This window comes from Henckelia pumila, chromosome 4 (genome assembly GCF_033568475.1).
Source record: "Henckelia pumila isolate YLH828 chromosome 4, ASM3356847v2, whole genome shotgun sequence".
Lineage (NCBI taxonomy): Eukaryota > Viridiplantae > Streptophyta > Magnoliopsida > Lamiales > Gesneriaceae > Henckelia > Henckelia pumila.
The window spans coordinates 7,017,302-7,035,398 of record NC_133123.1 but is presented as its reverse complement, the minus strand read 5'-3'; the positions used below and the strand labels follow the sequence as shown (position 1 = coordinate 7,035,398).

The 18,097-nt window shown below is 32.0% G+C and overlaps 1 protein-coding gene across 1 annotated transcript; it reads left to right on the top strand.

The window, feature by feature from the left end:
- The first annotated feature begins 11,709 nt into the window (after nucleotides 1-11,709).
- Nucleotides 11,710-12,475, top strand: LOC140864416 (monothiol glutaredoxin-S5-like). The gene has a single exon (XM_073268590.1). The coding sequence runs from the start codon at nucleotides 11,868-11,870 to the stop codon at nucleotides 12,174-12,176; it is 309 nt and encodes a 102-aa protein (XP_073124691.1). The 5' UTR covers nucleotides 11,710-11,867; the 3' UTR covers nucleotides 12,177-12,475.
- The last annotated feature ends 5,622 nt before the right edge of the window (nucleotides 12,476-18,097 follow it).

Below are 18,097 nucleotides of genomic sequence, written 5' to 3'. Positions count from 1 at the left end.
ATGAAGTTAGACCGGAATTTGTGATAACAAGCAAGTTATCGGTGGTAAGTGATGTTTTGTAATTATTATTGAATATGAGCCTCACAAATATTCACTATCTACACTCGGACTTGGACTTGTCAATATTATCGGATCATGGGCTACATCCCATCAGATCATGTGTCTCGCCCTTTTAATTATGGATGGACATCAGTGGGCTGACATGAATACACGTTCTCAACTATCTGAAGGAAAGAGAAGTTTTTATTATATATATTGTTTTCTTCTTGATTACAGACAACGTGGGAAGGGAGTTTCTACACTTTATTCCCCATGATGTTTCCCATGTTTTCCTCTATCTTTTCTCCCATGTTTCTCTGCCTGACTTAGGCATCGGAAGGGTCACGCCGGGAGAAATCCTGGCGCCCCTGACCGGTCTATTCATGATTTTCAGGCAAGGACAGTCGGAGGATTCACAAAGACGACGAATGAATTTTCGGGATGTCATCATTGGCGCCGTCTATGAAAAATTGAGTCTGAGGCGTTGATTCAATTTCTCTCTTTCTCTTAAAAAAAAAAAAAAAAAAACATCCGGGCAGAAAGAATTCCTCTCTTTCTCCCGCTGGAAAAAAAAATGTAATTTCGAGATGTAGAGGCTTCGACTTTCGTTTCTGGCTGCCTTTTTCCAAACATCTTGGACAGATTTCGTTGCTTTCTAAAAAGTTTTTTACTTCTTAAATCTCGATTTCAACGGCCACTTCACCTTAAAAACATCCTGCTGCTCGATCGGGTTTGCTTGGTGAGTTGCAGAAAATCTTCTTGAAAGACCGTTAATGGGCTCTTCTGGCTTGGATCTTGTTTGCTCGGGCTCACCTGTCTTGCGTAGATGTTACTGCTCCAGGAAGATTCAGGAATTTTATGAAGGGGGGGCGGCCGGACATAATAAAAAATTATATATATATACACACAATCACTACATAACAAAATTTAAATATAGTACTTTCATTTAAATAATATACGAATTTTTATTTTTTGAAAATAATTAATAATAACTTCATCGATAAACTAATATATACATATATATATATATACATATTTAAATTAATTAATTAATATTCGTAATAATCTTCTCAACAAAAAATTTTTTCTTCAATGCAGTTGTTGCGAATGATAAAATAAAATTCAAACTCACAAGCTTGTAAGTTAACAATTCTTGCTTCAACAATTTGTGTTTAGATTTAAAAAACTTAAAATTCATTTGTATTTAAGTTTAAAAACTTAGTGATTGGACTATAATTTATTAAATATTATGGGCCATAAATTTTCGGATCACTTTGCACACATTAAACAATGAAAATTAACTTAAATTTTTTGACTTTTTTTTATTTCCGTTTTTTATTCCTAATTTATACTCATAAATTATAATTTTTAAAATATAAAAATATTTTAGTAATTTAAAATAAAATTCAAGGGGGGGCAGCTGCCCCCCTTGCCCCTTACTGGAACCGCCTCTGGGTTACTAGGCGGAGGCGACGGTGGAAATCTCACAACTCGCCACACCATTTAGAACTACAGTCTAACACACGCAGCGGCTTGCAAAGATAATGGCAGGGGCGTACTCCAATTGTATCTTGTTTTATTGGTGATTTTGAGCTATTCTTAACATGGGTTAGCATTATTTGAGTTGCTAAATTTTCAGCTCGATGGTTTCTATCGCTGCAAAAGTTTTGGAGTGCGCAGGTGTTTTGGGCTCTGGTTTTGCTACGGGACTACTACCAAACGTGAGTTAACTTGCTGCTCAACTTGTGTTCGTTGTTTTGCTTCTATCAATTCCAACGTCCACGCTTGCTTCAAAAGGCATATTGGGATCGACTTTGGAGTGCTTGTGGCCTTGTTTGAAAGTGCGCGGTGATGGGAGTGTATTGCTTAGCTTCGAAATTTGTATTGAGTGGCTGTTGGAAAACACTTCGTGCATTATTTTGGAGCTATTTTGACTAACTTCGGAGTTCCTACATCGCCGTTGGTCGGATTGATCACTTCTTGCCCGCCAAGTTGCGTTGGTGATCGTCTCACAGATGAATATGTTCTTATCATGGGAAATCCGGCCAAATATGCGCTGCCATAGCGCGCATCCATCGAAAGCTGTGTGTTTCATCATAAGGTGATATAATTTTAAACTCTTGCTTAACATCTTCTTTAAAGGGCAAGGGCAGCCTCTCATTGGCAAGGACTTCAGTCCATTAATACAAGTTGAGTGCGGGTTAATGACTTTATTTTGGCCCTCTTTGGAATGCCTATGCAAACCTTGGACAAATCTAATAGCGCAATTTACTATGCTTGACGTTTTTTTCACGAGCTCGGGTTATATAATCTTTGATCGCTGGGATATCTCGATATTAGCTCAGCATCTTGGTTGGCCTTCGTTCTCAATTCATTAGTACCTGTCGTGGCACGGCTTCGCTAAGATAAGTTTTATCATTTTATCATATTAATAGGGTCAAATATCTTGACATTGTGCCCTACCATATTCTGCCAGAGCAGCTTTTGAGAAAATTGGGTATGAGTTAATTGTGTTGACTTACCAGACAATTACTTGAAGTTCTATGGTGCGTGCATGGTATCTTATGTATCAAGATTCATATTTTATTTTATCTAATTACCCCATTATCTTGGAATTCGAATAAGTGTAAATGGCATACACTCGTGGCATGCAAAATTTCCTATATTGACTTTGATTATTCATATTTAAAGCAAGGTATTATTAAATGCATGCAAATTGAATTCAAATGTACATAGTACACATATCATTGGAGTTCCATCAACTCTTCTTTAGCATATTTTCAAGCATGCATTAAATATAAATCATGAATGGTAGTTGATGCTTATAATGCTTATTATGGTTTGTTTGCCTTTCGTCAAGGCTTACTTCTCAAATTTATGCTATTTTATTATCTCTACATGGGATCGAATTTCTCAAAACTCCAGATATTCGACTGCAAATAACCACATATTGTGACATGCTTCACATGCTTGGGAGTTTATCGGATGTTCGGGCATGCGATCTAGCAGTAAGCCCCGTCAGGATTTATTGTTTGGGCATGCAATCTAGCAGTAAGCCCCGCCAGGATTTATTACTCGGGCATGCAATCTAGCAGTAAGCACCGCCAGGATTTATTACTCGGGCATGCAACCTAACAGTAAGCCCAGCCAGGATTTATTACTCGGACATGCAATCTAGCAGTAAGCCCCGCCAGGATTTATTACTCAGGCATGCGACCTAGCAGTAAGCCCCGCCAGAATTTATTACTCTGCGATCTAGTAGTAAGCCCCACCAGATTTATTTCTCGGGCATGCGATCTAGTAGTAAGCCCCACCAAATTTATTTCTCGGGCATACAATCTAGCAGTAAGGCCCAGACATCTTTATTTAAAGTCCCGGAGTCTCAAGGTCCGGGCACTCATTTAAAAGCCCATGACAATATCTTCGTCATGGCAGTCCAGAAAAGCCCATGGCACTATCTACGTCATGACACCCAAAGCCTGGGAGGTTCCAGGCCCCGGCATCTATCTAAAGCCCAAGGTATTCTAATCCTTGGCACCTTACAAAGCCCGGGAGGTTCCAGGCCCCGACACTTACAAAGCCCAAGGGATTCTAACCCTTGGCACTCTATAAGCCTGAGAGTTTCCATGCCCCGGCACCCATTTAAGCCCAAGGCATATATAAGCTCTTGGCATTATATAAGCCCGGGAGGTTCCATGCCCCGGCACCCATTTAAGCCCAAGACATATATAAGCCCTTGACATTATATAAGCCCGAGAGGTTCCATGCCCCGGCACCCATTTAAGCCCAAGGCATATATAAGCCATTGACATTATATAAGCCCGGGAGGTTCCATGCCCCGACACCCATTTAAGCCCAAGGCATATATAAGCCCTTGGCATTATATAAGCCCGGGAGGTTCCATGCCCGGGCACCCATTTAAACCCAAGGCATTCTAAGCCCTTGGCACCTACAAAGCCCGGGAGGTTCCATGTCCCGGCACCTACCAAAGCCCGATGCATTCGGCACTACAAGTCTATTGACTTGGCATGGGAGATTATTTGATCATTTACTCACCAACGACTATATCGATCCAACCTCGAGGATTTTATGTTCTTCAACAGTTGTTATATTAATTCGACCCCTCCTCAAACACAAGTCCATGGTCATTCTCTCGGCCTTGCATGCATGGAATCTTCTCACTTGACTGATCGATTCGACTTCAGGAGGGTGATTGGTGCATTTCTGTCTAAGTTCATGGATGAAGTGAACAAATCGGGACAGCGAGTAGTGACTCTAGCCCGACTTCTTAAGGGGGGTGTAGTGATGTCAAGGGATATATCCCGAGATATCGTCTGATATCTCGGGATATATTTATTTTTTTCACATGAACTTAGACCGGGATTTGTGATAACAAGCAGGTTATTGGTGGTAAGTGATGTTTTGTAATTATTATTGGATATGAGCCTCGCGAATATTCACTATCTACACTCGGGCTTGGACTTGTCAATATTATCGGATCATGGGCTACATCCCATCAGATCATGGGCCTCGCCCTTTTAATTATGGATGAACATCAGTGGGCTGACATGAACACACGTTCTCAACTATCTGAAGGACAGGGAAGTTTTTATTATATATATTGTTTTCTTCTTGATTACAGACAACGTGGAAAGTGAGTTTCTACACTTTCTTCCCCATGATGTTTCCCATGTTTTCCTCTATATTTTCTCCCATGTTTCTCTGCCAGACTTAGGCATCGGAGGGGTCATGTCGGGAGAAATCCTGGCGCCCCCTGACCGGTTTATTCATTATTTTCAGGCAAGGACAGTCGGAGAATTCACAAAGACGACGAATGAATTTTTGGGATGTCATCATACAATATGATGTTTTGTCTGCTCTCACCACTCATAAAAATAAATTTGGTCTTATTCTTTGATCTTTGCATGGTAAATACTTCAATTGCATATTTAAGTGTTCATATATCAATAAATAATTAATATCAATATTGATCGTGTTAAAGTTGCAAACATGAATCATTAGATGAACAATTAAGATAATCTTTTTAAGATAACTTGAACTCAAACTATTTATTGTCTTCTCTCTAGCGATATGTGGGAACTATTTTTTAGAGAGTAATTTTCGATTTAGTGTATAATATACGTGAAGTGTTCTTTCTCCTATTCCAATATTATTAGATCGTGTGAGTTTCTCACATTTTATGGAAGGGTTTTGTTCATGCCGCCCGCAGGGTACTACCCTGCGGGCGACGTGTAACCCCGTGAAACCCACTGATTTTAACCAATCAAAATTATACCACTTCACCCACAGGGCACTACCCTTTGGGTGACATCGACTTAACCGTAGCATAGGCCGTAGAACCTCAATTAAGGGATGATTATAGCTTTCATATATTTCCATCAATTGTCATTAGTGGTCTTTTTCATATAGATCTCGAGCCTTTTAGAGCCCAAAATCTCTATTTGGAGATGAAAGCCTACTGATAAGATTTTGGGCCTATATATGTTTGGGGCCCATCTTATAACATTGAAGACAAAATATTTTATTTATTTTTTCATCAATCAAAAGAACGGTTTCAAATTTTCAGCCGAATGAATGAATGTATAAAATGATGGGGCAAAATCCCGGTTCAGTCCTAAATGTTTGGACACATTCTCGATTCAGTCCTAAATGTTTGGACGTTCCCGGTTCGATCCTAAATGTTTTCTAAAAGTTCTCGGTTCAGTCCTAAATGTTTATACGTTCCCGGTTTGGTCCTAAATGTTTCCTAAAAGTTCCCGTTCAGTCCTAAATATTTTTACATTGCATATTTTGTGCCAAATATTTCTCAAAATTTCCCGGTTTGATCCTTCCATCTACTCGTGTGTTAAAAATAACAACGCGTAGTGTTATATCATTTATGATTGATTTTTATATTATTTATTATATATTTAACATTAAACAAGTTGTAAATAAAACACAAATTTATTAGAGTTTTTATCCAAATTTAAATCAATTTTACACAATGTTCAAAATGAAAATATTAAATTCATGATGCTACAAAATAAAAACTTAAATAAAATAAACGAAACTTGAGGAATTAAAATTTAATGATGTTATTTCACATTTCTATTAATTTTGTTATATTCTCATTCATGATACTTGCACATTTAAGAAAAAATTTGGAGGTTGGAAAAATATATATATCTTTTTAAAACTCTTTTTATAATTTAAATAATTAGTATTTGAGAAAAAATTACTATTAAATAAAACTTAATTTCATATCACTACTTTAACGGTGGTCAAATAATTCATTATATTTTCTCAATTGTTAACCATATGTATTCTTCTCTTGAAAAATTTATTGAAAATTTCAAATATTTTGTGAAATAAGTAATACTAGTTATTTGCTAAAAAAATTGTTTATTTGTTTGTGATTGATAATGTTTTTAACTATAAGATTGCACGGTTCAATTATTTTTTTATTCTATAATTTTATTTTGCCTAATTTATATTATATTTTCATTTGGAAGAAATTATTGTTCATTTATTATTATTATTATTATTATTATTATTATTATTATTATTATTATTATTATTATTATTATTATTACCTTCTATTTTATTTAACTTTTTCTTTTGTTTTTAAGTTTTTTTTATCACGCTTTGTTTGTAGATGGAAGGACCAAACCGAAAAATTTTAAAAAATATTTAGGACGAAATATGGAACGTAAAACATTTAGGACTGAACTGGAAACTTTTTAAAACATTTGGGACCAAACCGGAAACATAAAAACATTTAGGACTGAACCGAGAATTTTTGGAAAACATTTGGGACCAAACCAGGAACGTTCAAACATTTAGGACTGAACCGGGAATGTGTTCAAACATTTAGAACTGAACCGAAATTTTCCCCAAAATGTTGCAATATTCGGTTTTTATATCTATATAATATAATAATGCATGAACCACTTAAAATAATTATTTTGGTCAAATTAATGAATGGACAAAATGACCTTTGCTACTTATATATAACTAACATTTTTTAATTTTACTTTTCAATTTAAAAATATAAAAAATATTCATTATTTTAGATGAATATAAACTATTAATGCATGCGAATTTTCACGTATGTGGATTACTAGTTATTAATTAATGTTCCTCGAATACAATACATTTTCATAACGAAACATGCGTCAATAAAAGAAATGCATGTATGGTCAAGTTTTATATATCTAGTTCTCGGGTGCATGCATGTTTATACAATATCTTTTAATTAATTTGATTAATATTAAATAGATATAATATCATAAATATTAAAATTAATGGGAGGTCCTATTGTAATAAAGTGATGTTTCCATAAATAAATAATCTTCAAAAGGAAAAACATATATATCAATTTTATAGTTATTTCTTCGAGGATAAAATAGAAAAAAGTGGTCATAACACGAACCAACAAAAACTAATAGCTTTAATATAGTACTAGTTTCTTTGAACACATAATATGTGTGCATGTGAATACTAGGTTATAATCTTAAAAAAATATCATTCTAACATATTTTTTTAAAAAAACCAATGTATCTTTGTATATATAATATATACTATTCAATTTTATTAATTTCGGAAAAATCATTTCCGAATATGAAATTGAGTGGAAAAAAAAGTTGAAATAAATTTTAAAAGAAGAAATAAACCAACCGAGCAGTTTTTAAAAACCAAAAAGTCATGGAAGTTATTTTTCAAATCTTAAAATTTACCAAGGTGGATTTGTACGTGTGGATTTAGCGGATATGTAGATTCTACCCCATCCAAAAAGTGCCCGAATTGAAATCCAATGACTCTTTTTTTTTTGCACTCGAGAAGAATCATTGCTCTAGCATATGACAGCATCGACATAACATAATTTATCATATTTTTAAAATGAAAACTGGTTATTCTTTCGTATTTAAATATGGTTAAATTTATTTTTAATCCCTAAAGCCTAAATTAAAATTTGTTTTCAGTCCGTATCAGAAAAAAAAAATGTTTACATTCCCTGATCTATACAAGATTTTTTCTACAGTACTCCCTGGGCCCACATATTTGTTATCGGATGAAAGTCGGTACAAAAGATTGAAAATATGGTACTCATATATGATATTTGAGTATCAACCGTTTTAAATTTAGTATTAATTTATGATTTTTTTAGTACTAAAACACGTAAGCAAGTATTTATATTAATGACACATTTTTCTTCTTTGAATGGAAATCGGTACAAAATATTATAAATATGGTACTAATATATGATATTTGAGTACCAAATGTGTTAATTAGATCTAGTACAAATATATTATTTTTTAATACTCAGACATATGTTACATACAAATGTTGATGTTAATAAAGATGTTCATATTTTATACTCAAAATTTTATCATTTATACTGAATCTAAACCAATTAGTGTTCGAATATCATATATAATTAGTATCATATTTTCAATGTTTTGTACTGAATTTCACTCGTTAAAAGACGTGTGAGCCCAGAGAGTGCTTAAATAATTTTTTTCTGTCAAAAACCTAACACAAACTTTAATTTAAACTTAGGCATTTAAAGTAAATTTACCCTTTAAATTTTCAACGTTTTCAAAAGAAAGTAAAATAGTTAGACGTAATCACAGTTTTTTTAAATCAATGTAATCATAACACAAACCAAAATATTATAATTACTATCCCCACTTCAATCACATAGAAAAAGATATATTTTCAATAAGGTAGAACATACACACACACACATATATATATATATATATATATATATATATACTTAAATAACTTATAACTCAAATACTCAAAATATCGATCTCAACAATATTTTTAACAACATAACAAACTTAAACAAGTGTCGGCCAAACACAAGCACAACATACACAAACTTAAAATATAATATAGCCGGCAAAACTTGATAAATAATAATAACATTCTTAAAATACTTTAAACACAACATACAACTACACGGGACATTTTACGATAAATGTATGTGTATAATATATATACACAAACAAGAGAGCAATTTGTCCACTATGCCAACCTTTGTTGCATGGGGAGATGGGATGCCGAGAACCACCATCGCCCATTTTCTTCGTACTAAAAGTTGAAAATACAATCCATTCACATTACTTTTATATATAATTCACGCATTCTTCTTGATCTTATCATCTTCGGGTATGGCACAAGATTTCTATGTGTATTCCCAGCCATACATATATAATCTAATGAGGTGTATCGATATCGTCTTTATTCTCTTTGCTTCCATTTCCACTCTACAGATTTTGTATATATCTTTTTGTTGTTTAAGAAAATCATCCAATTTTGAGGTGTTTAAAACAAATAGGAAAAAGCTCAAATAAATTGCCATGTCTTATGGTGTAGTATTGACTATTTGAAATAACACAAAAAAATTCTTGTGATACGGTCTCACAAGTAAATTTTATGAGACGGTTCTCTTAATTGGGTTGTTCATGATATTGTATATTAATTTTTTATGCCAAAAGTATAACTCTTTACCGTAAATATGAGTAAGTTTGTCACATCTCACATATAAAGATCTGTGATACAATCTCACAAGATACCAACTTTTGAAGACAAAAACTCCTATGAGACGGTCTCTCATTTTTTTTGAGACAGATATCTTATATGGGTTATCCATTACAAAATATTACATTTTATGCCAAAAATATTACTTATTATTATAAATATGGGTAGGGTTGACCCGTCTTACAAATGAAACCGTCTCACAGAAATGTTACCCACTTTTGAAATAATTGGTTTCGAATTCCTAAGTTCTAATCCATTTTATTTTGGTGTGTTGGATCATATATCTATTCATGAGTGGATTGATTTTAAAATTCATCTTCCATTAATTATGTTTTAACTAGTGCTTCAATTGTTTGGATTGATTTAAAATTCTTCTTCCTTTTATTATGTTTTAACGAGTATTTTATTAAAATTAAATCTCGAATAGAAACTTATGCTTCATACTTTGATATCAAATGAACTGACTTTTGAAACCTTTTAGAGCCATTTATGGACTTGTGGCCTGTGGGCACTTCGCCGACCTATCGATATGTCTTTAGCTCATTTCTCCTTTATTTTTTGACTAAAGACGCGTGAGATCTAAGTTGCGAGATCTCCTGTGTCAAACGAATTTTGATGACGTAAATAGCTTATTGGTAAGATGGATTAATTTTGTTTATATTTATAATAAAAAATAATATTTTTGATATAACAAATATTTTTTTTGGATGATTAAATAGAAGATCTGTCTCACAAAATTGACTCGTAAGATCGCCTCAGTTGGTTTTTTGGTCTTTATTTAATTGTTATTGTTACTTGATTAAATATTTAATTTTTTAGCTTTAATAATCACCTTAATAACACTACCTAAAAATCGTAGAGACTCGAATGAAATACGACCCATACATAATGGATACTACGCTAACAAATTTATTTTCTCCGACAAGGAACTAAATTTAAACATATATCCATATTTCATGGGTGTCATCGATATATATCCCTTAACAATAAGGTTATTCTATCCTCGTTGCTTGTTCCTTTCCTACAAGCGAATCTTTGTAAAGAAGAAAGGGGGAAAAAAATGAAAATATTAAGAAAATTTAAAGAGGTCCCAAATGGATAGATCCAACTTCCTTCTCCAACTTGCCAGATGCTTCTTTGAAAGATACAACAAAAAGACAGATTGAAGTAAGTTTCTTGTCGGACAGTCTCATAGATCGATGAGTCTAATTAAATAATTCTGAAAAAAAATTATATTCTTTTATAGTGCAAGTCGTTTGCATTTTTAATTTGAACTAAATTTTGGGAGTGGACTAACAAAAATCGCATTCGGAATAAAGATAAACATATATATATAGACATACACGAGTATAAATCACATTCAGAATAAAGATAATAATATGGACGGATACATACAAATATAAATCACATTCAGAATATATAAAACATGCGTGAAGTGGTGGCGCTTGGTTTGGAATTGACTAAACATCATTATATTATATGTTCTTATAAGATTAAAATTCTATTTATGAAATCTTTGCTTTAAATTAAAATCCTATATGGAGAATAATAAACAGTACTGCGTGGTTAAACACGACACATTTTTAACATGTTATTATATTATTTGATCACAAGTGATGGGTTACGACCCAATTTTACTATCTGTTATAATTAAACTTCTACTCTCGATCATCTTTACTAAACAAGACATGCTCGCGAGTGGATGTTAATTACTTGTATCTCGGGGATGTTAATTAAACCCACAAAGTTCTTTAAGTTAAGATTATAATAATTCTTTATACATACATGAAATATTATAGAAAAATTAAAATTAGTATTAATCTTTGTTAGATTCAAAATTAGTCCAGTTTTATGTTTAGATTATATTTATGAGTACCGTACCGAAGGACATGTCTCTATTACCGTATGCAGAGATTCGTTATCGTGCAGTGTACCTTTTTATATGCTCAATCACTCTCAAGCTATTGATAAATACGAAATATATATGATGCATTAAAATAAATAAATAATAATTTTTATTATTTTTTTTAAAAAAACCCCACCGATCCAACAACAGTACCCTTCCTCCAATCCTATATAAACGTTCCCATGCACACACAATTTTCCTCACACCAAAATCAAATCAATCCAACTAGCAACATACATCAATATCAAAACACACACTTTTACATATCCTCTCTATCAACAAAATCACACTTTCTTTCGATTTTTCGTCGTCCCGACGAGCTTTCCAGAGTCGAAATCACCTTAAAACAAACCGCGATAGCCAATTAAATATAATGGAGAGAGTTAGCAAAATGGTGTCCGAGAAACCGGTGGTGATCTTCAGCAAGAGCTCGTGTTGCATGAGCCACTCCATTAGATCATTGTTCAGTGATTTCGGAGTCCATCCGACGGTGCACGAGCTCGACGAGATCTCCAGGGGCCGTGAGATCGAGCAAGCCCTATCAAGACTCGGTTGCAACCCTACCGTCCCCGCGGTGTTCATCGGTGGCGAGTTCGTCGGAGGAGCCAACGAGGTGATGAGCCACCACATCAAGAGGTCGCTAAAGCCCATGCTCAAAAGGGCTGGTGCCCTGTGGGTCTAATTTGCATCACTAGCCAGCATATATAAGCACGAATTAGAAATGAATGAATAATTAATGATGCAATTTAATTTGTTGCATCTTATATATAATTACGTCTGATTATGTCATAAGTTTAGAATATATAATTAGAGCAATTAATGAGTAATTAGAAGTAGAGAGTTGTAGTTAGAAAAAGTGAGCCACTAGGCTCCAATTTTCCTAACAAAATGTAAGTCGAGGCTCTGTACGTTCTCCTTAAAATCATCCTTTGTGAAACTTCACCTTTTGTTTTGAGTACTGATTAATAAACTTTAAACTTGGGGACAAATGTTGCTTCTACAAAATACATTTTGTGTTTTCTGATCAAGAATCCATCGCCGTCGAATATGCGAGTCGGTTTAATTTTGAACAAATGTATGCATTATATATAGTTTCTCTTGTTATACGTACAAATGTTTCGTAAAGATAGTTAATTAATATGATTTTATTTCAAAAATAACTGTGCGTGTAACCATGATGGCATTCTACATATACAATTTAAAAAGAATTAAACACAAAATAGAGTTCTAGAAGGGAACAAAATGACCTCATCGGTTCAGAAAGGAGATGGGTGAAGTTGTGGGAAAGCTAATTAAACACCGGAAATAGCAATAAGCAATAGAGATGTCGCTATTCTGCGACTTTTTAAAAGGAAATGTTGTGATCATATATCCAAATATAACCCAAGTTGCCTACTTTGAAAAGGAATATTAATTTAATTAGAAAATATGCATACAAATGGGATATAACTTATAAGAATAATGAATTAATGCTCTTTTTTTTTTTTTCCATAAATCGAATACAAGCTAAGCTATCAAAACTTGACTCACCCAGGTATCAATGCAACATATAATGAAATAATAATTAATATCATATTGTTAGGAATATTGGGATATGATGAATATCAGATTAAGATATTGTCTAAGATGTTGACAACATCCAACACAACATACATCGAAAATATTAAAACGTGAATAAACATAACAAATTAGTATTGAAAATACTCAAGAATAAATATGCACAAGTACAAAGTACTCGTGCGGTGCCTCAGGGTAAAATGCTTCACTAGAAAATCGTAAACTGTTTTACAAAACCCTAATACTACTGAACATCATTAAAAACTAATTTTATCAAAACAAGTGAAAAAATAAATAATAAAAACAACCCCTTAAAATCTACTTAAAGCATAATAATAAAAACAAAGAAGAAGTTGACCCTAGATGTCAAAATACGAGAGCAACATAATCTTCGATCTTCGATCTTCAAATGCTCTCAGAACTTCAAGACAATTACGAATAATAATTTCAGCAAATTGACAAGAACTCTTCAGCGTCTTCAACACTTCAGAAAGTCGAGTTCTCTGTCTTTTACGTTCAAGCTCTATTATATTCTCTTTTTATTAAACGTGAAAGCTCTTATCTCTAACTCCGGTTAATGCATGAGATCCTACCATATAGCTAATACATCTAGCTCCCTTCATTTTGTTTTCTCAATTCAAAAATTGAATCTGCAAAGATAATGAAATATTGATAAGTTAAGAGATAAAAATATATTATGATAAATACATAATATCTCATATCAAACAATTAAGTAAATAAATCAAGTGAGTACTAGATAATTCCTATTTAAAACATCTCAATTAATTTAAAAACTTCAAGTCAATAAAAACAAAAGAATTAAATATATCTTTTAAAACTTGAAAAGATTTAAGGAAATAAATATTCCCTTCACATATGTTATATTTAGTAAGTAGTTATTAAATCCAAATAATTCAGGACAAATATGAACGGGTATAATTAATTAATTTGGACCTCAATATTTACTACTCTAAATAGTATCATTACATAATCACCAGCAAAGTACAAACCAAAAGAACTCTATCAATACAGGCCCACAGGGATAGGCGATTTGATAAGGTTTGAGGTGACGTGAGAAGAAATTCCCCAGCGTTATGAGTTCGATTCTCGTATGGAGCATATTCCCTGCTGAAATATTGTGGGGGTATGCTCTGGGGATTGGGTCATGTGCTCCCTTCTTCAGGTCTCTGCCGCTCGTGCACATTCCTCGATTTACCCTCCGCATGAGCCAATAGGCCTCTGACTCATGTGCAATGGGATCCCCTTCGGGGTCAACCCTTTTAAAAAAAAAAACAAAACAAAAGGAACTCTATCAATACAGAGATTTATGGTCTTGTAGCTAATCAAGTTTGGCGACGTATTATAATTTTGGTGTATAAACATTTAAGCTAAATCTTATCATAAAGTATGAGAGACTTGAGAAGATTTTGCAAGCGGAATTTTTGCATGAGTACTACAAAGTTTAAATTTTACATATAATTTAGAGAGTTTGGTCCTCTTATCAATTAAATTTAAGTATATATATATCATGTATTTTGTATTTTTTTTGACAATTTTAATTATTTTGCGTGATGACGTACATATCAACACTAGGCCGAAAAAATAGATTTTTTTTTTAAAAAAATATTGAAATATACTAATATTTCGCTGCACGCGTTGCGTGCTTTTACATTTTGTTTTTTAACAAAAAAAATAAATAATAAATTGTAAAATTAAAAAATAAAAAATATAACGTTTTTTAAACAATTCACAAAAAATATATATATCTTATAAAGTGAGTGTCATTTTTGTAAATAAAATAATATCAAAAGGGCACAAATTGAGCTTTTAATGGCTAGAAAAGAGAAAACCGTATAAAATGACTATTTTGCCCAATAATTTTGGTTTTATTAAAAATTAAGTTAGGAGATAATGATAATTTCGAATCAAGCTTCACCAATTAATTAAAAATTTATTAATTAGAAAGTCTCTACTTTAATAATATAGTTTGTTATATATATATAGATGCAAAATCGAGGGGTAAATATTGATCGATATATGCAATTGCAATTGCATGCACGCGAAGCAACTTTAGAAAGCGGCCTTTGAGATATTGTAGGGGTAATTTTTTATGTGAGTGTGTCTGTATGTGTGAGTTTTATTTTTCTTTTTTAAGAGTTAAAGTTATTTATAAGAATATTATGCACAAATTTCTGATTCTAAATAATATATTGAAGTATATCATGAAATAGACAGAATTAATTAAGTTCTAATAACAAAAATCTTCATGGGCCAGGGGGAAATTATTGTTGTTATTGTTGTAAATAAATTTTAAAATGATGGATGCATGATCTAAAATAATTTAAACTAGATCGACCAATTGAGAGAATGAACCATATATGGTAATTAAAAATTCTAATTAAAACAGCTTATCACCAAAAAAAAAAAAAAACCAAAGAGGATGTAAAATAACCCACATCCTCTAATATTTATATGATCACCAAAAAATGTTAAACATTAATTAATTAATTAAGTGAATTAATGAATGAATTAAAGACTCGAATATATATATATATCGAAATTATAATCATATAGCAAAGTGATGAACGAGTGAATCTTGAATTGTTTGATCATCTACATTTTTGAATAAGTCAAAGATTTCGACCCTTGGAAATCAATCTTTTTAGAAAAGTTTAAGTGGGAATTCGATATATTGAAGGCGAAAGCGCCAAAAACACATAAAGTGGATGAAACAAAAATGTGTAGATCAAAGAATATAATCGATATCGATGATCGACATGTCTCTTTGACAGATAATTTTGAGATTATTCACATAAAATCTACACACATTAGTCGGAAAAAAAGATGATGATATGTCGTCATCCGTCGTCGATGTATTGTGCTCCAGAGAATCAACAAGGCATGAGATAACGTAGGCTTTGGGACCTCAACATTGCATACGCATTCTTGTGCGGCGAATTAGATGCGAACCTTTGTTTTTCAGAAGGGAAAAAAATTTAGGTCCCAAATGGATAAATTCAACTTCCTTCTCAACCTCATTTGATGCCTTTTGGAAAGATACACTAGAAAGTTAAAATGGACCACACCTCATATCTAACACAATCAAGAAACCAGCTTCAACCTCCTGATGATCAGATCATGATTTTAAATTAATATAACCTGAATTTCTGTGTTTTTTTTAATGATTCTCATGAGCCACAACCCTTCAGTGTGAACTGGTTTTTATAGTAGCCGCTAATTTTCAGTGTATACTTGATAAATTTCAAAGCTAACGTAGTAGCATACAAACCACATTAGTTCACTAAATACTGAGCAAACCATATACGTACGACAGACTTGCTCGAAAAAATAGTGGCCGATGGAATGATCTCTCCTAAGTACGTACGTACTGACCAAACACTAACTTAATCACCAACTCGGACACCAAATGAGCTACCCCAAGTCCACAGCCAATAGAAATTATTTACTTAGATCAGCCCTTCTATCTTAAACTAGTTTTTTGTTTAATTATTATTCTTTTAAAAAAAGATAAAAATATATAATACAAATTATAAACCAATTTATTGCAAGTTTCATATATCTATATATCTTATTCCTAAATTTTTTTTTCCGCGGCACGTTTTTTAGTTTAATATTTCAACTTTTTAAGGTGCTTAATTATTTTTAAATTTTTTTGTGTATGTGATTTCTATAAAACTAGTAATTGTGACACACGCGATGCATGTGCACAAAATATAAAAAATGGACGATTTTTAATTTTTTTCTAATGAAAAAAGATGATCATATAAAGTTGAATGATTTATAATTGTGGCACAATGAAATAAATTCAAACATTCTTTCACTGAAGAAAAAAAATAAAGTTTAAAGAAAATTTAGAAATTAAATCAAAGTTGAATAAAAAACAAAAGCCACAACAAACTAATGGTACATTTGGAATATTAAAACAAGTCTCATCAAAAGTAGTTACTATTAACCTCTCTCCCTTTATTAATAACTACGCGTTGCGTACTTGTACAGTCCGTTTTTTTAACAAAAACAAAAAAAATTTGAAATTTAAAATTTAAAGAATACAAAAAATATAACGTTTTTCTAAACAAATATTCACAAAAACTCAACAGATATATCAATTTTATAAATTGTGTGGTATTTTGTAAATAAAAGAACTTCAAATGACACAAAATGAGTGTTATTTTGGTAAATAACAAAACATATAATGACTAAAAAAGAAGAAGTCATACAAAATGAATAATTTTTCTAATAGTTTTGGTTTTATTGAAAATTATGTTACGATATAATGATAAGTTTAAATCAAACGTCACCAATTAATTAAAAGTTAGCTAATTAGATGGTCTCTATTATATAGAAGATATATATGTGATATGTTTTGTATAAAGTATCGAAAAGTTAGGTATTGTATACCTTAGTTCTCCTATTTTTAGGTAACTTATCTTAACATTCACAATTTTTACTTTTTAAAATTTTTATTGCGATAAAGTTGTTTTCATAATACGTTTTCTTGGTAGTATATATTTGAAAATACAATTGTGGTTATTTTACACGTATATCAAGCACTTATTTAAATTTAATTTTTTTATATTTTATTGTTTTTTTTAAAAAAAATTTTTGCCCTTTATTTCAATTTCTTGTTCCATCTTCAACGGGGAACGTGAATGAACCAATTTCACATGAAATGAGAGTCTTAATAAGATTTATACTATTCATATTCATATAAAGAAGATGCGGCTTTATTTTGGAAGTTCACAACTCAAAAAATTTAAATTAAACCGTATCCGACTTGAGACAATTGTGGCATGGGTGATCAACTGGAAAGCTTATGAAGTTAGGTGTCGATGAGGATATTAACACGCTGGAAGACCATTGTTGGTATACTGGGAATTAACGATCGTCAAATATGGAATGTTACACTAATTATTATTCATGAATAAATTTATAAATTTTAATAAATACCTCATTTTTAAATATGAAAATCTAGATTTTTTTGAATAATTTGATACAATATATCGTCACATATATTCTTAGAGGGTG